Raw genomic sequence first — 27,623 nt, 5'->3', positions numbered from 1 at the left:
TCCTTAAGGGCTGGTCCAAATCTAAGAGTTCCCCTCTAAAACTAGGTAGCTCTCAGAAGAGCACATGATGCTAAAAACAAAAGTTTGGGCCAGACAAATTGCTTCCCTTAAGCCCCTGCAGTGTAAAACTGGGGCTGCTGCTGGAAGCAGCTGGAAGAGGCTCTCAAGTGCCCTGTAGCATTTTATGCCTTGCCTCATCCCTCTTTTTAGAGTGGGTTGTCTAAGTCCTCCTGACTCCCTTTCTAGGACCAGTGAACACAACTGGATATCATTGGCCAGGTAACAGTATGTTTTTAAATGTTCAACACCTGTTGGGTCAGTACCTCCTGATCTACAGACAGTACCATCAAACCACACCAGTGCAGGGGAATCCTGCTTCATTGTGGGAATTTGGATTCCTCCAAAATCCCGCAGTCCCAGGGGAGGCCTCCTGCAGCAGGCAGTGCTGCAAGTATTGGGACCAGGCTAAGCCATAGCACCAGTAGGGGCTGGGCACCTGGAAAAATAGGGTGGTCCCTGTCCTTGCATAGGAACAATGGCAGCTCCAAGGTGATTCTGAGGGGAGGGGTTCCTTGGATCTCCTTGTGAAGGTAGTTTGAATGCACAGGAAGAGAGTATGAGGAGCTCCAGGCCACACTCATGGAGGGGAATCATAAACCAGCTTTCCAGAGACCTCTTTCCCCCCTGCCAGCTGCTCCCTCCCAGTTTCCTGAGCATTGGGTGTTCCCTTACACCTGGGAGCCCTTCTTGACTGAGCCCTGCCTCATCCATACTCCACCATTCCTGCCCTCCCTTTCCCACCCCAGAGAAAAGGCAGCCGTTCCCAGTACCCTTTTCTTGTTGCCTCATCCTCCCAACTCCAAAGTGCCAGGGGCCATTCCTCTAACACTGGATATAAACCAGAGAAATGCCGAGAACGGAGACTGTGGTTGTAGCCTCTGTCTGCCCTTCCTGGAATTGGGCTGCCCTTCCCTCTGCAGAGCCCAGGATTCCCTGTCTCTTTGCTCCCTTGACAAGCCCAGTCACTACCTTCAACTTATGCCACCCCAAAACTCTGACTCTGGAAAATATGACTAAACCCCCCAGGTTAGCCCTTGGTTCTTCCCATGAATCTACTCAGCTGTTTCAAATTGTCCACTGGGGATTCTTAAGGTGAAAATGGGATAAAGCCTAAACCTTTAGAAAGCACACAGTAGTTCCACTAGCAGATATGTGGTCCTTAACTAGCCACTCCTTTAGCCAGATCATATCTGTTCGATTAAAGACAGTAATGGAGCCAGTGAAGTCCAAGAGACATCCCCATGCTCTCTGCTGTCCTGATATTCCACCCTGAGAGAAGAGCAGGCTTCAGTCTGAGAGCCGATGATGAAGCTCTGCTGTGGGAGATTAAGAATTAAGCAATGCCAGACATGGTGGCATTAACCCCAGCACTCGGGAAGCAGAAGCAGGCAGACCTCTGAGTTTGAGGCCAGCCTGGTCTACAGAATGAGTTCTAAGACAGCCAGGGCTACACAGAGAAACCTTGTTTTGAAAAATAAAAAAAAAAAAACAAATAAACAATTAGGGGGCCAGAGAGTTGGCTCAGCAGTTAAAAGCACTTGCTGTGCTTTCAAAGGATCCAGGTTCAGTTCCCAGCACCTACATGGCAGCTCACGGTTCTCTGTAATTCCAATTCCAGGGGTTCTGACACCCTCTCCTAGCCTCCGCAGGTATGGGGCACACGTGGTTCACAGACATACATTTGGGCACTCATATACATAAAACAAATAAGAATTAAGCATCTTGGGGGTCTATTGCAGGGACATAAGGCCAGTTGAGCATGCTTTCAGCCTTAAGTTTAATGCCCAGTACTGCAAAGGTATTAAGAAAGTAGAACACCTTGAAGTGTCTGTGATTCAGATGTGAGAATACGAATGTCAAGAATCCACATGCTTGAGAGGGAAGCCAAGAATCTGAGAACTTGCCCAGACAGATAGCGGTTTTATGAAAATTGGATAAGTCCTTTGATTTAAAACTAGATAACACGGGGGATAGGGCGTCACACAGCCTTAGTGTATTTGCTAACTGGTTGATAGGCTTTTTTCTAAGATAAAAAAGACACATGACCCTTTTTGTAAATTCTAGCAAAATAAAGTCCAAAACAGAAAAAAAAAATGAAACCCAAACTAAGCATGCATGTGAACACCTTTAATCCCAGCACCTGGGAAGCAGAAGCAGGGGGATCATGAATCCCAGGCCAGCATGCACTGTACTATATACTGAAGCAGAAATATAACCAGAAACACAGCATTACCAAAATATCCAAACTCTACCTTGGCCATCATGTTATGTGTACCAATATTGTAAGTTTCTAATTCAAGAGGAACCCAGGCAAGAGGAGAACTGGGCAGAACAGAGTGTTTTAGATGGGTGTGCTGCCAGGGAGGAACAGTGCCAAGGCCAGAGGCTGGGGCTCCCCGTGCCTTCGACGTGGACAGTGATTAAGACCTATCATGCAGGATTCCAAGTCCTAATTAGGAAAGGAGACGTGCAGAAGGAGCCCTTTTGGCATTCCTCAGCACGACTGTTTGCTTTTCCTGCTGTCTGTTGGAGCATTGCAGGACTTAGCCCTTTCTTCCTTCAAATAGAAAATGTAAAGGTGAGAAGAAGCAGGACCACAAGCAAAGACAGGCTGCATCTTGGTGGGGCTCGCTTAGGCCACACACATCACAGAGGTCAGGGAACTGAAAGGTCCCTCAGAAACCCAGCCCAGTCACTGTGGTGTCAAGATGGAGTAGCATGTAACAGTGCAAATTCAAAGACTGGTAACTTTCTACCAGGCCCTCATAGGCATGTGACCAAAAATGATTCATATTGCCTTCATGGGCTTAAGTCAGCATCTTGCCTTAAGAAAAGCCATGTTTAAGCCAGGCCTTGGTGGCACACGCCTTTAATCCCAGCACTCTGGAGGCAGAGACGGCCGGATCTCTGTGAGTTCCAGGCCAGCCTGGTCTCCAGAGGGAGTGCTGTATGATGGTGTGTTAATACTCAAAAGCACAAGTATCTTAATTAGAGTGAGAAAATACTCAACAATTCTAAATTCTTTGTACTTGCATTCAGCAGAGGGTTCCTCCTGTGGCCAGCCTTCTCCCAGTGTTTCCAGTGGGTGTTGTTCAGACACAGTGTTCGGGTACAAGCAGATTTCATAAGCTGAGGCCTTTCGAATGCTGAACAGCTCCAGAAGCTGCCAGCATGTTGTGGTTTATGATGATGGATTAATAAGGATTTTGGAGAAGGATGTTCATTAAACCCTGACTTAAGGGGGCCCTGGCTATATTTCATGGAATTCAGCAGGGTCAAGAAAGGACTAAGCATATCATTTTCAAACTGAAGGAGTAGGGCTATTTGTTGAAGCATAATTAGCAATTTAAAGATGGTCATAGTAGAGCATTAATGCTAGGCCTGGGGTCCATCTCAGGGTGGCACTCCAGGCAGCTGTGCATGTCGTATACCCACAAAGTCAGCCCTTGGTTTGACATGCAAGGCGAGGGGTTTGCTGGCATGAAGACGAGGTACATGGAGGTCACAAGTGAGGATGGTGAGCTTCAGTCTGTTCTATCTGACTTTGAGAACACTGCCCTCCAGACTGTGTTGGGCTTGAGCTCCTGGGAGATAGTACAGGTTATCTCTAGGAATTGTATGATATACATGGTGCCAGATGAACCCTAACTACTGACTGTTCCGTGCACAAGTGCAATGCATACAGCTTTCTTAATCTGCACAGAAATATGAGATGCAGTAGCAGTGAAGGGTCGGCCTGAGGATCCGGCCTCCTGGGCTCACATCTCAATGTCTGGGACTCTTTGGGCAGGTTACCTAACAAATTCTGTGCCAGTGCCTCACTTGCCATCTCTATATAACGAAGAAGTGAAAATCACCTGTGTTCTGGGATGGTGTTAAGATTAAATGAGTTAATCTATTTCAGATCTTTACACTGCAGGTGGTAAAGTGTGCTCAATGCCTGCTGCTGATGAGGAGGGTGCAGGGATTGTGTAGATAAGTGAGAGACTATTTAGAGCATGAAGAGAAAGTGGTACAGAGGGTAGGGCAAGTGCTCAAGGTCACTCAGCTAATGCAGAGGCTGCACTCTGTCCTCTGCCACACACCCTGTGGATGGACTTTCCAGGGGAACATAAACGAACGCCTCAGGGAGCCTGTGCCTCCTTGCTGATTACAAGCCCTCGTGTTTATTGGCTCACATTTGATGAGCCATCCCGAGATGGTGCCCCCTCCCCATGTGGAGGTATAAAAAGGAGACTAAGGACTAGGTGGGAGGAAGGGACTCAGTGAAGGCCTATGAGGGGTGAAGGCTGGCCTGAGGTTTGGGATGCAAGAGGAGGATGAAGGGGTTTCTCTGCTCTGATTTGTGCAAGTCGGTAGATTAATCAAGTCTTTCACCTCAGCCTCACAGGTGGTTGAGGCTGGGGATCCTAGGGGTCACTTAGGGAGTGCAGGGAGTGGCTGAGAAGAGACTCGGGGGCCATATGGACTTCTTCTTGGAGGTAGAGGCAAGGCAGGCAGGCACAAGAGCCGTACATACAGTGTGTGCTTCAGAGTGCTTCAGAGTGCCCTCGCCTAAGACCTCAGCAGCACTCACTTGGGGAGTCCTGCCCCCCCATCCCTCCCAGCTCAACTCCACTCCTGTTCTTCTGCTCTTCTCCCCCAGGGTCAGCGGACTGTCCCCCTTCATGGGTGACAATGATAATGAGACCTTAGCCAATGTCACTTCAGCCACCTGGGACTTTGACGATGAGGCGTTCGATGAGATCTCCGACGATGCCAAAGACTTCATCAGTAACTTGCTGAAGAAAGATATGAAGTAATGAGCTGGGATCGGGGTCTTGTCAGTCTCTGGGCTGGTTCTGGGAGGCAGGGCCTTCCTTTATCTGTGAAGTTCCCTCTTCCCAGCTCCACACCAGTCCCGTGTTCCCTGAAGAGGAAAGAGTGGCCACTGAGGGACCCCCGTCAGTGGTTGTGTGGAGTGGTCCCTGTTTCCTGGTGCCAGATGCCCCGCCCACTTTAGAAGCTCAGATACATCACTGGAATGGTGACTCCTGAACAAGGGTCTCAAGGAAAAGACAGCGTCTCAGTCTTTTATTGTCTGTCTGTCTGTGGCCCTCACAGTCCTGCAGACCCCACAGGCCCTCATCAGAGCTCACGGGGAGGGATGGGGGAGTGCCTGTTTAATTTACAAACATAGATAACAGAGACAGCCAAAACCCCTTGGAGGGTCCTCTTTATATCCCCAGACTATTCTGGTTTGGTGTTTTATTCCCATCAAAATTATTCCTTCAATATGAGCCAGTTCTTTCTCATGTAGAACAAATTGGTGACCAGTGGATGCTGGGGTGCCTCTGCCTATGATGGCAAGCAGTGAAGAAAGAGGAATCATAAAGCTTTTATCATAGCTGGAGTGAGGCTGGGTAGAAGAGGTGGGCTGAGGTTCCACAGCTTGTTGGTTTATCTCTCCAGGTGAGTGGAGTCAGCTAAATCAAAGCCAGAAGGGAAGAGACTCTGCTTGGGAGGCTCTGTGCTCCGCAGGAGAGCTGTTGGGACAGGGAGCTCTAGGGTATCAGGTGTCAGCCTATTCTGTAAATTAGTTTCCAGAGGCAGAACCTGTTTCCAGGACCTCTGCTCTACCCACAGCTCTGACTGGGATTGGCAATAGGAGATAGTCATAACTATGGCCATACCAAGAAGGGTGGTGTATGACATAGGTGACGAGACAGGAGCAGGAGAGGGACAGCCACCTCCAGGGGGTAGGCAAGAGGTTCAGAATTGTAGGTGACCTGACCTGGCCACCTGGTCTGCGGCTCCCAGGTCTGTAACTGGTACCCTCCTACCCTAGGAACAGGAGAGAGTGGTTGCTATAGGTGTCTGCTGGAGACTCTTAGATGACTGTGCCTAATCTCCTAATGCTCACCTCTCCCTGAATCCTCTTGAGCCTTCCAGATTCAGCCTCCCCAAGTAACATCCACAATGCAGCCCCAGCCTCTTAGTGGCCACAATGGTTGTGTCAGAAGTTAGCATGACCCAAAAAGTATCTGGATGTCGTGGGAGTCTTGATTCCCTTTCAAGGTGACAACAGTTCCTACTTCCAAGGTAGATAGCTCACTTCTGCTCACACTGGCCCAAGGATGGCTTTGGTAAAGCGAACTTCATTCATAGGAGATGTGATAAATGAGGCATTGTGTGTCCAACTCATTTTCTCATCTGCCCTGAAGATGATCTAGCAACAGACTGTGTTGTCCTCCTCTGTGCTTATCAAATGGACCCATCAGAGACCACACTTCATCAAATAGTAAAACATTCTTTTAAATCCCTAAACCCAGCATACCTTCCAAAGACCATTGTCTATCAGTCACTGTTTTTGTAAATGTCTGTAAAAAAAAAAAAAAAGTTACACATTTGAAGACTATAAGTCAACTTAAAACATCAAGATCCTGCCGGGCGGTGGTGGCGCACACCTTTAATCCCAGCACTCGGGAGGCAGAGGTAGGCGGATCTCTGTGAGTTCCAGACCAGCCTGGTCTACAGAGTGAGTTCCAGGACAGCCTCCAAAGCCACAGAGAAACCATGTCACAAAAAAAAAAAAAAAAATCAAGATCCCTTTATCTAAAGATCCCCGAATTGAGCTGTGCTTCTTTCTAGCCACTTTTCTTTTATGTTTAGGTCAGAGTTGTAACTCTGACCCTTTTGGACCCCGGAAGGTTGAGAATCTGCTGGTGGTTAGGCTGGGTCCAGTCAGTGCAATCCAGAACAAGGGGAGAAAGAGCCACACTCACAGTGCCCCTGACTATTGTGTTTGAGCTGGGAACGGGCAACCCTGGGCTGTGCCCTGTGTAACCGGGGACACATGGCTTCCCATTTATCATCTCTGAGGTCCCCTCCTGCTCAGAATTCCTCTGGTCTCTGCCTCCATCAGAAACCGTCTGGACTGCACCCAGTGCCTTCAGCACCCATGGCTGATGAAAGACACCAAGAACATGGAGGCCAAGAAGCTGTCCAAGGACCGGATGAAGAAGTACATGGCAAGAAGGAAGTGGCAGGTAATGTGGGCTCAGTGGGAACAGGGTACAGCTCTTCATATTAGCTTTATTCGGGTCCAGTTGACCCTGGCTTCATTCCAAGAAAGTTTGTATTTGTTTCTGAAATGACCTATGCCCCCTTGGTTAAACCGCCAATGGCTCAGTCTTCCTGGCTGGGGATGAGCAGCATGACCTGAAAAGTATCCAGCAGTCCTAGAGAAGGGTGGCATGATGGTCACATGTTTCCTTGTGAGAAGGGGAGGGAGAGCACATGTTCCAAAGAGGAAACAGTGGTAACTTTAGGCAAGGTAGTTAACTTGGCTATGGATTCATGCTCTTATCAAGCAAGTGGGGATAACACTGACACCAGAAATTGTGGAGAATTATGAAACAAAATTTGAAGGTCTTTAGGACAGTACCTGGAACACAGTGGCATTCTGCAGTGCCGTCAGTAGCTGATATGTATGGAGGGCTGGCCATGGATCTGAGTTTATCCAAAAGATTTCTGTATGTGTTAGTTTCTTTTCCTTTTACTATGATAAAGCATCTTTAAGGGAGAAAGCTTTATGGTGGTAAAGTCACAGTGTCAGGAGATTGGGCCACTGGTCATGTTGTATCTGCAACCATGAAATAGATCAGTGAACAGTCAGCTTGCTTTCTTTTTATTCAGTGTAAGCCTGCAATGGTTTTGCCCACAGTAAGTGGATTCTGATATCACAATTAACCTAATCTAGATAATCCCTTATACGCATGTCCCGGGGCAAACCAAATTTAGAGAGCCCTCTGAAGTGTACACAGAGACTGATCTCCTGCCAAGTTAACAAGTTTTAAATGTTACATCTGTCCATTGCTTTTACATTTTATCATTGTAGGATTAATGTCCCCACTTTACAGACAGACCAAGGAAGAGAGTAGATGAGAGTAGTCATCTGGGAACATGAGGCTCAGTGGAAAAACCAGGAATCAAGCCTAGAGCCTGGCTACAACGTACACAGCATTAATAATAACAGAACTGCCTCTAGTAACAAAGTAGCAATATTGTCATCCAAACAATAGAGCACTTAGCACCTTCGCCATCTGTTTGAATCTTTCTTTTATCACAGTTGGAATTGTAAAACTCCTGGACTTCAGAAGAGGACATGCTATCCATACCCAAGGAATGTATAGTGCAGTGGGAAAGCAAAGCAAATGCAACATGAAAAAACACAAACACAGCAGGAATTATAAATGATCAACATAGCTCCATGACCATATATGTGAGGGTGGATGGAGAGGGGTCCATTCCACTGAGTTTGACGTGATTGTACCAAAAGCCTTCAGGGGCAGGAGCTAGGAATTTAGTAGAAACCATACTTAAATCCCAGAGGGAAGGGAGCAACAGCATGGGTGGAAGAAATGGCAGGTGGAAACTGGGCCCACCTTGAAACTACCTAGGGCTGGACATAAATGACTGAGCCTTCAACAGGATATTCAGGGCCAGGAGCAAGTGATCGGGAAAAGGGGGTTCATGGAACAGTGGTCACTAACACTCAGGGTGACTAAACCACAGTTCCCTTAGAAAACCCAGTTTCACACAAGAGTTAAGAAATGAGGAAAGACCACAAGGGCCTGCGGGCACAGAGCTTAAGAGGCTGGTGTCCTGAGCACATGGCAGCCAGAGCCCTGCTACAGGAGGTTGGAGGGACTGGGCTGACAGGTTGGAACACCTGCCTCACTCACGTCCTGGGGCCTTCCAGGTCAGAGTAGGAAGTATCCTTAATTTTTTAAAAGGTATCTACAAAATAAAAGTTGTCTTTGTTGATGATCCTCTGACTGTCAGATGTCAGGGGATTCTTGGGAAAGGAAAGACAGTCTTCAGAGAAGCAAGTCTAACTGGATCTGGATTGCATGAGGCAGCGTTGTCACCCCAGAATATCTGCAAGTGGCTCCAAGCCAGGAGGGTGTGAGGACCAAGGTGTGGGCACAGAGAGGAGCTGTGGATGAGAGAGAATGGGAGAAAGAGTGGCTCTGTCTCTGCCGCTGGAGACACACACTCCACAGCTCATCTCCTAATTGCTGGATTTGCTCTTTACTGGCCATAGGATCTTCTGGAAGGGTGGAGGTCAAATTCAGAAAAAGAACCTTATTTCTCTATTTTAATTTAAGTAAAACATTTGGAAATGACTTTTCTGCAAAATTGCACACAAATTAGTCCGTAAAAATTTCACTCAACATGAATGCCCCGGGGTGTAATTTCACTGGGAACAGTTCAGCTGTGTTGACCTGCTGTTCAGTTGCTTCCTTAGGGAAATATTTTCTACATTTAAACTCCAGTTCCAGAACCTTGGCTCCCCCAGAGATAGGGTGCTCTGTCTCTGAGTAGCCAAGGGGATGTTCAGCAGGACAGGCGGGAGCAGGAGTGGGCTAAACAGGGAGAGACAGCAGGGAGCACACGTGGCCATGCTAACTCCAGAAGGAACCTCTGACTATTCTGTTCTAATGAAAGACTCCAAAACAGGGAGCTAACCTGGTAACAAATCCCTCCGTGCAAGGCTGGGGGCGGGGCACAGGTGTCTAATCGTATTACTGATCTTGGGGTAAAGTTATTCTGAAAGAAGGCATATTTGCAATTCATACTGAAAGACAATTGTGTGAAGTGTAGTCATTGGGGTGGGTTGGGCAGGGCACAAGGACTTCTGTCTGAAAACTAGATGTAAAAGACTGGGTGTGGGAGGGGTAGTGTGTAGTTGCAATTTTTCTTTGAGCCACCAACCAGCTCCCAAATAAAGACATGGAGACTTATTATTAATTATGAATGCTCAGCCTTTGCTTAGATTTGTTCCACTAGCCCTTTTAACTTTACCTGTTTCTCTTCATCTACATTTTTGCCTCAGGACTTTTTACTGTTCTTTCATTCTGTGTGTCCTACTTTCCTGCTTCCTCGTGTCTGGATGGCTCCTGGTGTCTCCCTCTTGTTTCCTTTTCTTTCTTCCCCAGCCTAAATTCCTCCTCCTACTTACTCTCCCTCCCAAGTTCCACCTGTACCTCCTCCCTTGCTATTAGCCATTCAGCTTTTTATTAGACCAGTCAGTTGTCTTAGGCAGACAAGGTAAAACAACAACGCATCTTTTCATAGTTAAACAAATGCAACATATATTTGCATAGTTAAACAAATATTCTGCAACCATAGTAGAAAGAATAGTGGAAGTTAAAGTTAGCTGCATTTATCTTCTAAAAACTGCAGAGACCCCAGCAATGTGTATAAAAATAACAGGAGATAAAATATTAGAGTCTGCTCTATATTTTAATATAGATATATAAATGCAGACTGCTCATGGCCATCACATACTTGTTGGGGGCCCTGTCATCCTGAGGCTGCTCTAACACTGTGTGCAGACTGGTCCTTGGATGATCAGCTTGCCTAAGCTTGCCAGGCATTGGTCAGCTGTTATCACTGAAAGACCCAGTCCTGAGAGCTGAACAGTCTTGGGTCAATAGTCCTGGTCATCCTAGCTGGCTGTCCAAGAGCTGGACAATTGGGACTATATTCTGGAGGCCTGGGCAGACATTGCCTGCCAGGAACACAGCCTTAGCCAACCTTGTCCTCCAACAAAGAGGGAGGCTTTTGCAAAACAGGCTCAAGAACTGAAACTTGGATCTATTGATTTTTGTTCCAGAATTTCCAAAGGTCTCTGTAAAGCAGTAATAAGTTTTCAGCTCAGAGTCATACAACTAGACTGGGCAGTTCTGACAACTCCCTACTACAGTTCTACAGAAAGCAGTTTACAAAGAATTAATTCTGATCGCGATTAAAATTTTCTTTTGTTATTAAGCACTTGCAAATATCCCCACTTAAGAAACTGCATGAAATCTATGTCTGCTGGAAGTTTCTCCACATGACAATGTCTCCTCCTAATGCATTTGCAACTCCTTCTGAAATACTGGAATTTTTGTTTGCCTCATTCTAATAAGTTTGTATTAGTAATTCGGTTACAAAATAAAACCAAGAAAGAAGAAAGACATTATCTGTCCACAGTATGCAGTGAATACAGTCCTAATCAACCCCACTTTATGTGTCTGGAATTAGGGAGCCCCAAGGGCTCAAAACAGAATGTGGGTTGGGGGGTGCTGCTACACATTCCTGATTAGGAATTGACAATCCTTTGGGGAAACTAGAGCTGCAAGGAGATTAAAATTTTCTGGATTCTATTTAAGATCCAGATGCCAAGGCTCAGAGAAGGGAGAACTAACTTGGACAAGGTCACAGAGTAATGAGTGGTCAGAGAGCTGACCTTGTTGGGAAGGACTTCTCTGGGTTAGACTCTGAGGCCAGAACAAACCAGTATGTGTTGGAAAGGGGCTAGCCAGCTCAGAGGGGAGGACCAGCTGATTAGGAAATGAGCTGCTAAGATCTTGACTCTACTAAGATGGATGCCACCTAATAGTTCCCAGGACAAGGTAGATCCCCATGGAAAAAGGTGAATCTTCCCACACCGCAACTGGCAAAGCAAGCAACCAGTCAGACAGGCCACCAGGGGAGCCTGAAGGCTGCCGAATGTTCTCACTCTGAGGGGTCACCACCTTCTCTCTTCACCCTACCTGGGAATGCCCCACCAGGTTCTGTCCAGAACCTCTGCCCTTCACTGTGGTAGCAGAAAACCAGGGGTGTGCCCACACTCCATAGTGCTGTGTGCAGGAAGAGATCAATGTCAGGGCCAGTTTGAATGTTCGTCCAAAGTGCACAAAAATAGGTTGCAACAAGGAGGGCAGAGTGCAGGATGGACAAGCAGTTATGATTGCAACAGCAGGTCTCTGCTTAACACACATATGCAGGCACATGCACACACACACAGTCATACACACACTTTTGCATAATTCCTCAACATTTTGAAATTCACTTTTGAAATAGTCTTTTATTGAAAACATTGGCTTTCCAGATAGTCAAAATTGTGACGTTTCCCTGAAATCCATGAGTATGTAAAATTAATTTGGGAAGAAAGTGGTTTGGCTAGCACAGTGTGAGATCCACTGAGGGAAGGCAAGGCATTTGCCTATGAGGAGGAGGCTGTTTTCCTTTTTGCTCAGACAAGGAGCCCAGTCTGGGGTAAAGTTGGCTTCGTGGGTGCATGTCTCTAGTTACTGAAGGAAGATGCTTTGGGTTATCTTGGCCATCACCGCTGACCTTAGGGAAAGGCTGAGAAACTGAATTGGAAGATAAGAGACAGAGGTGCCATTGTACACCAAGCCTCTCTTGCTGTAAATCCTATGCTCGATAGAATTTTCACAATGCATAGAAATTATGTGACAAGTCCTGATTCTATTCAGCAGAAATTCCTCCCTTTCCCAAGTGGCCCATTTGAATGTTTGTCTCAGACACACAAGTGGACGCTAGGAAGGAACAGCTCCACTGTGCAACCATAGAAGTGTGCCTGGGCCAGCCTGGGTGTTTCCTCAAATCCCTGAAGTATCTCAATCATAAACAGAACTAGATGGGACGATGGAGACCACCTGGCCTAACCCCTTCTTTATACACAGAAGGGAACTGCAGCCTAGAGAGGTCAAGTGGCTTGCCCAAGGTCAATAAAGCGTTGCTTCACTTTCCTGGACCCACAGGGTCTGTAGTAACGATCTCCTGGACCAGCTGAAACCCTGTTGCAGGCATTGTTTTATGAGAGCAGCCCCACTGGGCCCAGTCAGCAATAAGTCTTTGGAGCTGTCTTGGACTGCAGTTGCTTTATATAAACTATCCCTTTTATGGGAGTTGAAGCACAGTATGAAAAGAGTTTTTGTCTCCTGTTGACCTTGTTTAGTCACATTAACGCACACATCAGTTCCAGGACCCATTCCATTCTCCGAACATCTTCGGACACGCTGACAGTGTGAGCAGAGCAAGGCTGGGCTCAGTCCAAAGGCCCTGCATCCAGCGGCTGCAGCTCCCAGCCTGGGCTCTTCACCTCTGATCAGAACTTGCTTACTGGAACCAGGGCCACCACCTGAGTCCAACCTCCGTGTCTATTTTCTAGAAAACGGGCAATGCTGTGAGAGCCATTGGAAGACTGTCCTCTATGGCAATGATATCAGGGCTCAGTGGCAGGAAATCCTCAACAGGGTCACCGACCAGCCCGATCAATGCAGAGAAACTAGAGTCCGAAGGTAAGGGGGCCAGGGTTTTTCCAGGCGTTTGTGAGAGGGGAGGGATTCCGGGCAGAGGAGCATTTTAAGAATCGAGGGTTTTAGTTTGGGCTTTTTAATACGCTCTACAGTGGTAAGTTCAGAAGGACTTTGGGAGTTTCCCTGACAACTACTATCTCTAGCAATTATTCTTTACTTATTAACTATTTCAGAGGAAAAGCTATTAATTGTTTGATAGAACTAGTCAACTATCTTCTTTTTGCTTAATTTTGTAGAAGACTTAAGAAGCCTTTATTAAGAGCTTTCTTTTTTTTCTTACTATAAAATGAGATTTTTGCATACTGATAGACAAGAATAAATAAAATAAAAAATCACATATGGTTATATAACATCTTAAAAATATCCTTCCAATTTCTGCTGCCTTATGTTTTTGTTTTAAGGAAAAATTAACTCATACAGGCCAGATTCCATGACAGTGTTTACGCAGCTGAAACGTGTATGGCCTGGGCAGACTGGTCAGTAGGCCCCTTGCTGCCACACGCAAGAGGCTACCCTAGTCATATCCACAATGAGGGCTTGGCCTTTTGGTGCTTTAGATGCACACAGGGATGGTCCTTTTCTTCTCGAGGCAGACACTCCTCGTGCCAATTGTGGGGAAGCTTCTGTTACCAACCAACCTTTAGGAAACTGAGTCTAGAACTGTTTTGTGCACAAGGTAGAGTAGCTGACTGCTGTGGAGTAGCCTCATAGCTAGAGACAGTTTGCAGCACTTGAAGGGACAGGAGCTCCTCCAAGGCTTGGGTTTTCCCTAGACCTGTCCCATATCCTGGACTACTCCGGCGAGTTACAGGTGTTGTGCAGCTTTCTCAGAAGCCGGTGATGAACTTACAACAACAGGAAGGCCTAGGGTATCAAGATCAGAAAAGTAGTAGATTCTGTCCTTTTCACACCCTCCACCGAATTCTGAAGACCGTGAAGTTCAGCCAAAAATCCTTTTTAAAGATGACTTTCTTTTTCAGTGTGTCAGCATCAGGCAAGGGGGAGGCTGAGCAGTTCCCTGTTTTGGGCACAGTACTCTCTGCTGCCAGAAGCCATTTGGCAGCAAGCCAATTCATCCCCGGGAGAAAGTTGTGCTATGATTCACTTCCCTAAGCTGCACTATTTGCCGAGAGAGAGAGAGAGAGAGAGAGAGAGAGAGAGAGAGAGAGAGAGAGAGAGAGAGAGAGAGAGAAAGAAGCTGTTTAAGCTCAGGGAGAGATGAAGGAATGAAGACATGACCTGGTCTCCTCTTGACCTTCTAGAAGATGTCTCCCAGGCTTTCCTTGAGGCTGTTGCTGAGGAAAAGCCCCATGCAAAGCCATATTTCTCTAAGACCATTCGAGATCTGGAAGTTGTGGAGGGAAGTGCTGCTAGATTTGACTGCAAGATTGAAGGTAAGCTGTGGCCAGGTCTTTCCTTGCTCTACATGGGGATAGCTACACATGGGATCCTGGGCAAGATACCAGGCCTGTACTGCTTTGAATGATAAGAATAGCCAAAACCAAAGGGACACTGGGTCCCTTTGCTCCAAAAGGGCCAGTTTCTGCTGTCTCAACCTCCTGAAGACTAATGCTAGTCAGTGACTTTCCCACAGCCCGAGTTCATGCTTATTTACACCAGCCACTTGACCTACATTGTCCACCATGGGCCTTCCATAGCTGTCGGACACACGTAACAGGAACTTTGCAAGCCACTAAGAAGCATGTGGGTTGCCCATAAGAGGCTCTTCGAGGGTGGTTGGCAAAAAGTCCAACGACTGGAGTCAGTCAGCTTAACTACTTGTCAGTAGGCCATGGGCAGGCCCCTCATTTGTTAAATGATATCCAACATCTGCAGTGGTCCTAGGGGTTCTGTGAGGCCAGTGTAAACCTCTTATTTCTTTTTTTTTTCATTTCTTTTTTTTTTTTTTTTTTTTTTTTTGGTTAAGACAGGGTTTCTCTGTGTAGCCATGATTGTCCTGGAACTTGCTTTGTAGACCACGCTGGCCTTCAGCTTACTGAGTTCCACCTGCCTCTGCCTCCTGAGTGCTGTGTTGAAACCTTTTAATTCTTTAAAAAGGTTTTAGAGTAAAGAGAAAAATGGTAGGTTGGTAAGGGCCAGAGAGAGCATGCACAGCAGTTTACAGTAAGGAAACTTGGGACCCCACATACGGAGCCAGCCTCCAGTCTGGGTTCTATTCCTCGTGTGGTGTCTCTGTTCCAATGAGTCATGCAGCCAGTATAGTAGTGAGTGAGCAAAGAACAGAGGCCTCGGAGATCATAGCCTGAGTCCTAAGAAATTAGTAAAGCTGATGGTAAAAGCCTTTCTGTTTCAACAGATTACCACATTTTGAAAGGCAGGATAAGACAGGCCTTGTGGCTTCAAGGTTGTGCTCACACGTGCCAACGAAGTAGAGGGTTATCTCCCATCCTGGTCTGACTAAGTAAAGCAGGAAAACTTACCAAGCAACCTCCCCAAGGTCACATAGCCCAGCATGGCAGATACAGCCAGCCACATCTTTTACTTTCGTGTGGCTCTCCAGTAGTGGGGCTCTCTGCCTTTTGAGTAAAGTAACCCTATATTAGGAAGGAAGAAACATCTTCCTTCATCTTCTTTTTTAAAAGTGGATGTTTTTATAACAAAGAAAACAGAACAGCCAATTCAGGAAAGGATCTAATATGAAATTACTTTATGGCTGAGGGTATAGCCCAGATGGAGAGAGAGCAGTTGCCTGACATGTGTGAGGCCCTGGGTCTAGTCCCATCTAACACACACACACACACACACACACACACACACACACACACACACACACACACACACACACCCTGACTAGTATGAGAGTTTTTAGGACAGAGGGTTTGTTGATCTGCCATGCCATGATCAGGCCTTGAGGTGGGAGAGGAATTAGGAGCATTGTGAGAACCTTGAGGGAGCTGCTTAAAGTGAAAGAGTGTGAGAGGGAACTGCCATGCACAACATGGGGGTGAGGGTGGCAAAGTGCCAGAGGAATCAGCCCCCTAAACAAAGGGGATATTGGGCATTTATAAGTTTGGGAGTGGGGGCTGGTAAGAAGTTCCACGCCTTGTCAGGACTTTGTATGTGAGTTCCATACTTGAAGCCAATTACAGAGTAGGACCATTAATTTCTCCTGCAGCTTCAAGGGGGAGAGGATACAAGGTCAAAGCACAGTACAGCTTCCTAACTTGAACTGTGTGTGTGTGTGTGTGTGTGTGTGTGTGTGTGTGTGTGTGTGTGTCCATGTCCTGTCATCAGGAGGTCACCTGCCTATCTAGTCTCTCACTGTGACCTGCATCTTAAAGCAGCAGGCTGCTGGTGTAACAGATGAGCCTCCTGTGGTGATGCCCAGGTCCTGACATTGGGGACACTGCTGAAAGCTCTAGAGTGAATCAGTCACTCAGATCTTCTCTGATGTCACTGGATCTCCTGGGGTTTGTTCCCTTTGGAATTTTAAAACATGTATCATGATGGCATGGTTATGATCTATTGTGCTTTTCTCTTTGAAATGATCTCCTTGGTATTTGCATAACTTCTGACTACAGCCCTGATGCAAAACTAAAGCATGTGGATGCTGTTCTGATAGAAAACAAAATTGCACTTAAAAAGAATGCCAGAATTCTTGAGCTTTGTGTATAATTTTTATGCTGACAGGGTCTACAAGGTTTTTTTTTTTTTTTTTCATCTAAAAATACCTCTACAAAATTTAGGAACAAGTTGGTTGTAATATATTACATATTTAAAAATACACATAGATAAAGTTGGTGACAGTTGTGTACACGTACAATTTAAAAATATATAGTACACATATATTTATGTGTTTTTATTCCATATATTTTAACACTGATTCTTATAGAGACATGACTAGTGCATAAGAACATCAGGCCAACCGCTGGGACCCATCCCTAGAGACACACAAGCAAATTACCTATTTGTGGCCAGATTAAGATAGGTTTTCTCTTTCTTAGCGGTATTACAAGCTCCCCTGTCTGTAGGGAGACACCCTAGCCCCGCCCCAGGTAACCCGGACAGGTGTGCCAGGATATGCCCGCCCGTGAGGGCGGAATGAGGGGAAGTCTGAGATGAAGTAGTAGGAGGTTCAAAAGGAGCGGGGCTCACATGGAAAGCCCCTTCTCTCTGGCCACGCTAGCTTGCTACCTGTGGGCTGGTTCTGGCTTGCATTTTGGACTGGTGTTTACCTGAATAAAGACGTCTTAGCCTCGCGGACTACAGTTCATCTTTGAGCGCACGTGGCAAACAATCAACACCTGTCTGATGTTTTATATAGCCATTACTTGCTGCATGAAGTTAATATTTGCATATAATAAATTTGTCCATTTTAGGTTTACAGCTGAACTATTTTCACAAATTCACCTCATGCAACTCCAAAAAGATCCCTTGTACCTGTTTTTTTTTACTTTAATTCAAATTGAAGTTAAGCTTTTATACATTTAATTTTCAAACATTTTATTTTCATCATGATGTCTAGCCTTCGTTATACAGTTAGAATTTAGACAACATTTCTGGATTACCCTCCATCCAACTGACAGTGAGGCAGTGTAAGAGTCACTGACATTCATGGTGCACACCTGTAGCATTGTAAGAGTCATTGGCATTCATGGTGCATGCCTGTAACCTCATACATTCATGGTGCACGCCTGTAATCTCACACATTCATGGTACACACCTATAATCTCAGCACTCAAGAGGCTGCTGTGGGGCTGGGGGTGGGTTGAAAGTTGGAAACTAACCCAGGCTTCAAACATTGACCTTGTCTCAAACAAAAATAAGCTTCGAATATTCTATTTGAGGTTTAGGAAATGAGTCTTTACAGCATATGCCCATACTCCAGCATAAATATGGAAATATACCCTAAGAGCCAACATCACATTTTAAGCAACAGAGGTAGCTTGAGAACCACTTGATGATGTTGATAATAATTTCTGATGACAGGTTCTGCAATTTGTGCTCTCTCCCTTTGCTGTAGGATACCCAGACCCTGAGGTTGTCTGGTTCAAGGACGACCAGTCAATCAGGGAGTCCCGCCACTTCCAGATAGACTACGATGAAGACGGGAACTGCTCTCTCATTATTAGCGATGTCTGCGGGGATGATGATGCCAAGTACACCTGCAAGGCTGTCAACAGCCTTGGAGAAGCCACTTGCACTGCAGAGCTCATTGTGGAAACCATGGAGGAAGGGGAAGGAGAAGGGGGTGAGGAAGAGGAGGAAGAGTGAAGCAAACCCAAACAGAAGCAGTTCCTAAGTCATTTTAAAAGAACTAGCTCTTTAAACTCAAAAAACTCAAGATAGAAAAAGCACATAGTGTGGTAGATTATCTAGTTAAGTCTTTTGGAGGTTGATTCATCAGCATCAGTAGTTGGTACCCAGCAGTGTTATTGATGGGCATTAATTTGAATTAGATAGCACCTTAAGACACTAGTGCAGCTAGATTCCATGTGGGGGAAATCACCAGCAACTTGTCTAACCAATTTGATTTTAAGAGAGAGAATAACTAAAAGAAGTATTTACCTGGGAAAAGTCATACATTTCCCAACACTCCTGAAAAGTAAAGCCACCACCAGGGCCCCGAGCCTCCTGCTGCAGCTCAACCCAGATTCCCTGGAGGTAGAATGCCTCTCTACCCCACCCGCCTGCCCCCCAAGCCCCCACCCACCCACCTCAGCCCTGATCCAGAAAACCAGCCTTGCCCCCATCCTGCAGTATTTCATCCTGATTCAGTTGAGCCATCCTGACACAGGAGACTTCCAACTCTCCACTGTCAGCCTCCCATTTCTTTCTCTCCCCATTCCACCGGCCAGCTTTCCTAGCTCTAAAGCTATCATGAGTTGCAGCAATGAGGACATTAGTTATGTTTCTTCCATCCTGAAAACAGGTGCCCTGCTCATGGATGACTCTCTGACTTCCTTGGAATAATAAAATCTCCTTTCCTCTAAAATCTGTAGGAAACTAAACTCTCCCTCTTTGCAAGCGTCTGGCAGCTTCAGACATTTGCATGAGAATCTGTGAAGAAAGAAAGAAAGAAAAAAATCTTTGCTAATGTGCTTTTTTCCTTAAACCAGGATTCATATTTGTGCCATTAACAAACTATCAGCCTGAATGTGCAGTAGGTATTTCTGCATCTGTATGTAGAAAGCCCAGTTTGCCGAAATGCTGGTTTTTAATTATTTATGGGGCGCTATGAAACTGATTTCAACTGGTGAGCAACTGGAGAACTAACTCCATGTGCTCTGGAAGCTCCTTCCAGACAGTCTGAGTTGAATACATCTTTATCCTCAACACTCTTCAGAGCTTGGCCTGCCTTCTGGGGTCCGCCCTTGTTTTCCTTCTTGACTGGGCATCAGTCATGCCTTGCCCCCAACCTTGAGATATATTCTTAGACCTCCTCGTGCACTCAGACTTGCATCTTTAGGAATTTTTAACTTTCTCTCACTTCATTGGCACTTAATTTTTTTTTCTTATAAAACTTCTTGGAGGTCATAACCAAAGACCATAAGCTGATATACTAGTATGTTCCCTCTTTCTGTGTGTGTGTGTATGTGTGTGTGTGTGTGTAACATTCCAAATACTTTTTTTTCTTTTCCACTGTTTGTAAAGTGCAGCAAATTAATATTTCAAAGGACTTTTTAAAATAGTTCCTTAAAAATCAACTTTAAATTACTTCTGTGCAATCGTACACAGTACCAACATTAGAAACTTGATATTTCTTAGTCTTCTTATCTTCCATCTTACTTTGGCTGCTTTTTGTTGCTAGTTTCAAATTGCCAGTATTTTTCCTTTTTTGCTTCTTAAGCAGTTACAATATCTTTCATTATAGCCACAGTAGTGCCACAGTTTATTATAATAAAGGGGTTCTAATTTGATTTAGAGCATTCAAAGTGTTTTTCATCACGTTTGTGTTTATATTATAATCTTTGTGTGTATGTTGTGTGTATGTGTGCATGGGTGGTTATACGTGTTTATAGGTTAATGCCTTCCTGGGACTGTATTAATGTTCTCTCAGTTTGTTATGCCATCCAAATGGTGAATGAGAACGCTACAATTGCAATTAGCTCACAATTTTTAAATAAAGGATACCACAGTGCATGGTGTTTGCTCCATCTTTGTACACTTCTCTTTTTTCCATAGTAACTGTAGAGTCTGTGGATCATCTTGTGATCACAGCTAAACATTGTGCTGCATGATTATGAAGAATTGCCTTTTAGAGTTGGGGAGATGTCTCATCTGGTAAAGTGCTTGCAGCCCAAACACGAGGAACTGAGTTCGGATCCTCAGCATCAGTTTCAAAGCCAGGCTCAGCAATGAGCAGGTGTCACCCAGCACATTGAAAACACTGTGAAAGCAGAGACAGGCAAATCCCAGGAAGCTTGATGGTTAGCCAGCCTAGCCAATCAGTGAGCTGCAGGTTCATTAAGAGACTATCCTAAAAAACAAATACAACCCCCAAAACAAAACAGGATGACGAGCAACTGAAGTAGAAAACACATGTCAACATCTGGCTGACACACAAACATGTGAACATGCAAACACAAGATTTGGCTAATAAAGTTGTGCTTGCACTAGGACCAAGATTAATTAAGATAGCTCTTGTTTTCACAAGTGACCTGATTTATACTTTCATTCAAAATCTCTCTCAAGGATCAGTTTAGTGTCATTGCACTAGGAAGAATTTTTATATGGTTTTAGGACTTTATTACCGCTGCTTGTTTGAGATTTTAAGAGTAGGTCTTACCTGTATTCTAAGTTCTTTCACATTGCAGAATAACTTCATATTAGAGGTTATAACTCTACAAGTTTCTGTTAGGGACCTCAAGACATATGATTCTATTGAACTAAATTTTTCTCTTTCATTGGCCTTAAGTAAAGGAGGTGGCTACAACTAAGTTATCTTGGTCGTTTACATTTGTTGATGTCTGTTAGGCAGACATCTTGATCTCCAGTTAGGAGTTAGGTTGCTAGGGCAGTGTTTCTCAACCTTCCTAATGCTGGGACCCATTCCTCATGCAGTGGTGACTGCCAGCTGTAAAACTATCTTTGTTGTTGCTACTGTTACGAATCATAATGTAAATATCTGATAGGCAGGATATCTGATATAGGATACCTGTGAAAGGGTCATTTGATTCCAAATGGGGCACAACCCACCGTTTTTGTTGTTGCTACTGTTATGAATCATAAGGTAAATATCTGATAGGCAGGATATCTGATATGGGATCCCTGTGAAAGGGTCATTCAATTCTAAAGGGGTCATATCCCATTACAGCTTCTCTACAGCCTTGCCCCAGGAGTATGTTAGCAAAAGAGATTCTCAAATCAGGTTCATCAAACATTTATTATCAGAAAACCATACAGTCAGTCAGCATGGTGGCACCTATCTTTTATCCCAGTACTCAGGAAGCAGAAGCAGGCAGATGTCTATGAGTTTGAGGCCAGCCTGGTCTATATGATGAGTTCCAGTCCAGCCAGGGCCACATGTGAGACCATGTCTCAATAAAAAAAAAAAACTAATAATAATACTGTCTCTAGAAAGAATCTTGCATGCTCGCTAAAGGCAAATGCTTGCAATATACTTAGAATTTAGTTTGTCAGTTGGACAAGTGGAACTATTTTACACATGAACTATGCTTAGAACTTATGTGTCTGATTTACCCACACATTCTATTCCTTCTATAAAAGCTGCTTCTTACTATAGCTGGTAGCTTGTACCTCAGTTTCACCATATAGTAAATTAACACAATAATAACTCCTCATTCATAGGTCGATATAAAGAGTAACTGAGTTCATGCACAGTCCTGAGTCTGCGAAAGCCTCTACTCTGACACACAGGTACTGAGTTTATGCCAGAAACCCTCTCCACCCTGCAGGAACAGATTGTAGACCTGTAGAAACAAAATGAATATTTGAAAAAGTTACAATCTATGAAAAATGGGAAGAATTATTTAAATTCTGCCCCAAAGAAGAACCTTGGACATTAAAATCCCCAAAGGATAGTTGTTGACATTATGTATTGTGCTGGCTAGTTTTATGTCAACTTGATACAAGCTAAAGTTAGCAGAGAGGTGGGAGACTCGAAAATGTCTATAAGATCCAATTGTAGGTAAGCCTGTAGAGAATCTTAATTAGTGATTGATAGAGGAGGCCCAGCCCATTGGGGGTGGTGAACCTCTGGGTAGGTGGTTCTGGGTTCTAAAAGGAAGCAGACTAAGCAAGCCAGTAGGCAGTATTCCTCCATGGCTTCTGCTGCCTCCAAGTTCCTGCCCTGCTTGAGTTCCTGCCCTCACTGCTTGTGATGATGAACTGTTATACAGAACTGTGAGTGAAATAAGCCCTTTAATTCCCCAGGTTGCTTTTGGTCATATTCTTTTCATCACAGCAATAGTAACCATAACTATGATATCTATACAATTGTATAAAAAAATTCATTGGAGCAGTGATGCTACAACTCCCCTAGTAAGGAAAAGTTTTAACTTCCTGACTCAGAGTACTCCCTTCTTCATCGTTGAAGGGTTAGACTCATAGCTGACCTTATGAGTCTACTTCCCAATCAGTAGCTTTCTCAGCTTAACTTTAACCACATTTAACCTTTATCCCCCAAAGCTCCCTGTTTTAATTGCTGTTTACAAAAGCAAATTCACATCCATTTGCTTCTGTCTGCATATTAATCACAGAACAAACAGGTTGCTATAGAGAGGAAAAGGCTAGATTCATATCTTTTTAAAGTTGTCTAGAAAGCTCAGTATGGAGACTTCTATTTTCCGGGGCACTGGAAGATGAAGAGTTTCAGAAATAGGAGGTCTCTAGAGTAGGGAGAAGGCCACACATGAGCTGCTAAATATAAGCAGTTCCTCTATAATCCCCAGAACCTCTGTGGAAATGATGTTAAAGCTATAATTCCTAGGGATATGAAATCCATCAGAAACTTGGAAGGTAAAATAACTTTCTGCAGAGAAGCCAAAAAATGAGTTTATTAAGCATTTGCACCCCCTCTAGGTTCTCCCAAGCCAGGCAAGTAAATTTGTCCTGAAGAATTTACAAAGGGGTAGAGGCTGGTGAAGCCAGATACCTGTGAAAGGAAGATTCAAAGTAATGAACGGTGCAAATCAAAGCCTCCAAAGTCAAAGCCACAAATCCAATGAGAAGATCAGGCAGGGGAAGGGATTTCTGGGAGTTAGGCCAGACACAGTAGAGAACCCATATATACAGCTTGAACACTTCCATAGCATCCATGTCAAGGACGGGAAAGAGCTTCAACCTAGAGAGAGGACAATTGCTTGATGGCATTTTTAAGACAGGTTGACTTCCATAACTTGGTTGTTCCAGAAGCTGAATCAGCTAGGTGTTCATACCAGTAAATGAATGTCATACTCATGTACCTAGAGCAGAGGCTGTTCATCTCCATTTAATATAGCTTTCTGTCAAACCACAATCTTTCTTCTCCCTGTAAAGTGGATTAATGAAGGGCCACACATGTCTGTTCCCATTAAGTTACATGTATACCAAAAGTCAGCAGGTTTGTTCATAGACTTCCTAATGCCATTAATACATGTCATTATTGTTACAAAATTTGATTATTGCATAAAGCAACAACTAGTATGTGCTAAGGAGAACGATGGCTGTTTCTGTGAGAGCTAAACTGAGACTACCATTCATGTCTGGCACAAGGAACACCTGCGTTACCTCTCAAACCTCCCAAAACCTTGTAAAATGACAGCACAGGAACAAAAGGCACAAAATCACCAGGATAAAGGATGAAAGGAGTGATGATTATTAAATAAAAATTAGAGGCATTGGTTTGGACTAAGTCCCAGCACTACTCTCTCACAGGCCAAGCTAAAAACAGAACGGAGTCATTCACCCTAAAATCTTATGCAACCGTATTTCAACAAATCTATTTAGCTGAGAAGTCAAGTTGGGGATGTAGCCCCAGGGAAGAGCACTTACCTAATGTGCAAGTTTCTAGGTTCAAACCCCAGCACAATTAATTAGAATGTATCTAAAATAAACTGATCTTAATCCATTAGTTTTTATTGCTCAGTCTTTCTCTCCCTAAGTTTTTTTTTTTTAAGAAAACTTTTGCTTTTGTTTCTACTTTCTTCAGCCTTTTTCTATCTATAAAATGAGTCTCCTCTGCCCAGCCTGGCTCAACTTTAGACCTAAAGGTAAAGCCAGTGGAGATCCATAAACTAACCTATAATTTTGTATGCATATAAGTCCAAGTTTATGTGTGTATGTATACATGTGTATGGAGACCAGATTTGATATTATGTGTCTCCTTCAAATTGCTCTCCACCTTATCGTGGGGTTGGAATGGCTCACTGAATCTGGAGTTCACTGGCTGGCTAGACTTGTTGGCCAGCAATCTGTTGGGCTCCTCCTGTCTCCACCTCCTACATCACCACATCCTGCTTTTTATGTGGGTGGTGGGACTCCAAACTCAGGTTCTCTTGCTTTCCGAATGAGTACTTATGGCTGAGCCATCTCTCCAGCTCTCTAAATTGTAGATTTCTATTGTTAACAAAATTACAGGATAGACAGACTGGGAATTAATACTAAATTTCTGCTCTGCTGTTGTCTACAGAAAAACAAAAAAATAAAAAACACTCCAGAAAACAAAGTGATTCCAACCACAGAATTACAAAAGCAATGAAAGTGGGCATCACTACCTCTAGCTCATATGGCAGTCCCTTCCCCAACTGTGGCAGAAAGGGGAACATAGAAAGGCTGTGGACTGGCAGACAACAGGCTCACTGAAGGGATCACAGAGGAAATATGGGGGCTGGAGGAAAGGTTGTATACTAAACCTTGAACTGTAGCCCTCTCCCACTGGGTGCCTGCCAGAACTCTAATTGCTAGGCAGGGCCAGATACAGAACATGTACAAAATGAAAACATGGGGTCCTTGTTGTTTGTTTTATTTTGTTTTCAAATTTCAAGACAGGGCTAAGGAGATAGCTCAGTCAATAAAGTGCTTGCTTTGAAAGCATGAGGACTTAAGTTCAAATCCCAGAACTCACATTTAAAAAGCCAAGTGAGGTGCCTGGGAGAGCTGTCAGCAACAGTCTTACTCAGCCCTGGGCCATGTGTGCAACAATTCCATGCAGCCAGGCAAGAAGAGCCCACTGGTGCAATAGCAACAAAACAACTGCTTGTCATGAACTGCAGTGTTTTTACTGTGCAGACAGATTTCTGCTCTTACAAAAGCACAATTGTTTAATCAAATAAAAAACTTGTAATATTTTATATCATCATCCCTCTACACGTAACTATTAAATTAGTATGTTTTTAGATTTTATTCTGTTAGAAAGTTTGATTTTTAAATTGCTACTTGAGTTGCTAACTTGCATTTCATCTTTTAGAACAAATCGTTAAATGAATTATAGCTGGAGGTTAGGACAGGATTCCCAACAACTCTTGAAATGACCCGAAGCATACTTATACAGTTTTCTACTATTTCTAAAAAGCAGCATTGGCTGTGTTGATGATTACAAAATCAAAATATCAAGCAACTCTGAAAAATGTAGTCAATGTTCTATATCAGCAGCTCCCAACCTGTGGGTCACAAACCCTTTGGGGGTCTAATGGCCCTTTTACAGGGGTCACCTAAGACCACAAAACACAGATATATTTACATTGTGATTCATAACAGCAGCAAGATTACAGCTATGAAGTAGCAACAAAAATAATTTTATGGTTGGGGTCACCACAGCATGAGGAACTGTATTGAAGGGTCACAGCATTAGAAAGTTTGAGAATCAATGGTCTATAAAGGTATGTCACAGTGATATACCTTCACACAGTGTAAAGGAATATTCCACAACAATACAAGGCTGGCCAAACTGTGTCCGCACTCAAGAAACAGAGAGTAAATAGGAAGTAGAGCTGGGCTATAAAACCTCAAAAGCCACCTCCAGTGACTCACTTCCTCCAGCAAGACTCTACCTCCCCAAGATCCCACAACTTTCCCTAACAGCTGGGAATTAAGTGTTTAAGCACTTGGAGCCTATGGGAGACATTTAATATTTAAACCACAATCATGGGTATGTGTCATCTGCTGATCCCTAGCACCCCATGTAGATGGGACTTGAAAACTAACTCAAGACACTGCTCAGTTGCTGGTTTGCCAATAATAGTTTGTTGTTGCTTCTGATATTTCTACCTCTGCCTATCCCATGTATGGGAGAGAATATTGTTTTCATATGGCAGCCAGTCTTGGTGTGTCATACATCATTTTCTGTTGCTATAACAGAATAGCTAACAAGAAAGGAGTTTATTTGATCCATTGTTCTGAGCATCTCCTTGGAGGAAGGGGGAAGACAAGTAGGCTCATTTGGAAGAAAACTGGGATCTCTTTGAAACCCTCTTCTCTTTGAAAGTAAACCCAATTCTCCTAGAAAGTCATTAATCTCTCAACAACCTAATTGACTTTTAAAGGTCCACTACCAACACCTCTACAGTGACAATCAGATATCTACATGAGTTTCAAAGGGGACAAACCAGATCAAACCATAACAAAGGACTAGCTCACTGCAAGTTCAGGTTTAACTTTGGAGTCAACCCTGTCACCACTCCTTCCCTCCAAGGTTTTAGAGAAGCTAGATCTCCAACTAAATGAGATTCTAAATGGTGGCTGTCTTTGTGGCCCCAAACACACTATTGTAGACCCTTTCCTGATAATCAGGTGGGAAGTGACACCAAGGTCACTTCCTAGCTTCCTGGATAGCTGCCTAACCCATAGTACAGAATTTCTCTCCCTCCCATCCTCAGTCAACAGGCAAAAAAAACTAGACAGGAGGAAGAACTGTGCTCTGCCAAGCAGAAGAGGGAGCAGCCCAAGCTGCTTTTCACTTCAGTGACTGCACAATCTCTTGTTCCAAGCAAAGGCAAGGTCCTATGAATCTCTCAGTTCTCAAGTAATTATGTTGCTCAGTTCTCTTTCCCTTGGATAGGCAAGAACCAGATATGCTTAATTTTGATTTGCCCTATGGTGCACATTTTTATTGGGGCCAGCTTACTACACTTCCTATTTGGAGTGTGTGCCCACAAAGAGCCTCCAGTGTAGCCTCCAGTGTAGCCCCCATCTCCTTCATCTGTACCATCTGTACCATCTGTACATGAGATCTTCCAGTCAGCTGATGCTACTTAAGGCCTTGACACTGGGCTAACGTAGAGAACCAAATGTGCCAGAGTCCAGATCCAGTGGGGTTCTGTGCTGCAGGATGGATGTGTGAAGTCAGCAAAGAATGAAGAGTCTGACCACTAGATGTCTTTCAAACCGATGACCCTGACTAGCTCAGGCCATCTTTATTTATAAAAGTTCTAATGTATTCAAGGATGAGTGATTTCAAATCATTTCTCTTTAATCATTTTCCAAGAATCATTAACATTTTGGTTT

General features: G+C 44.3%; 1 protein-coding gene across 6 annotated transcripts in view; it reads left to right on the top strand.

Annotated features, from left to right (window-relative positions):
* The window catches only part of Mylk (myosin light chain kinase), a 177,885-nt gene extending 159,004 nt beyond the window's left edge, over window positions 1-18,881 (top strand). For 3 of the 6 annotated variants that reach the window (XM_035444589.1, XM_035444592.1, XM_035444590.1), the window contains 5 exons: window positions 4,706-4,858; window positions 6,965-7,088; window positions 13,070-13,199; window positions 14,480-14,611; window positions 18,202-18,881. In XM_035444589.1, the coding sequence (XP_035300480.1) occupies window positions 4,706-4,858; window positions 6,965-7,088; window positions 13,070-13,199; window positions 14,480-14,611; window positions 18,202-18,452 (790 nt within the window). In that variant the 3' untranslated portion in view covers window positions 18,453-18,881. The remainder of the gene's footprint in view (window positions 1-4,705; window positions 4,859-6,964; window positions 7,089-13,069; window positions 13,200-14,479; window positions 14,612-18,201) is intronic. The other 3 variants (XM_035444593.1, XM_035444594.1, XM_035444591.1) reach the window with 1 other exon arrangement.
* Window positions 18,882-27,623: the final 8,742 nt, after the last annotated feature.

This window comes from Cricetulus griseus, chromosome 4, assembly GCF_003668045.3.
Source record: "Cricetulus griseus strain 17A/GY chromosome 4, alternate assembly CriGri-PICRH-1.0, whole genome shotgun sequence".
Lineage (NCBI taxonomy): Eukaryota > Metazoa > Chordata > Mammalia > Rodentia > Cricetidae > Cricetulus > Cricetulus griseus.
This window is presented reverse-complemented; position numbering and strand designations above follow the sequence as displayed.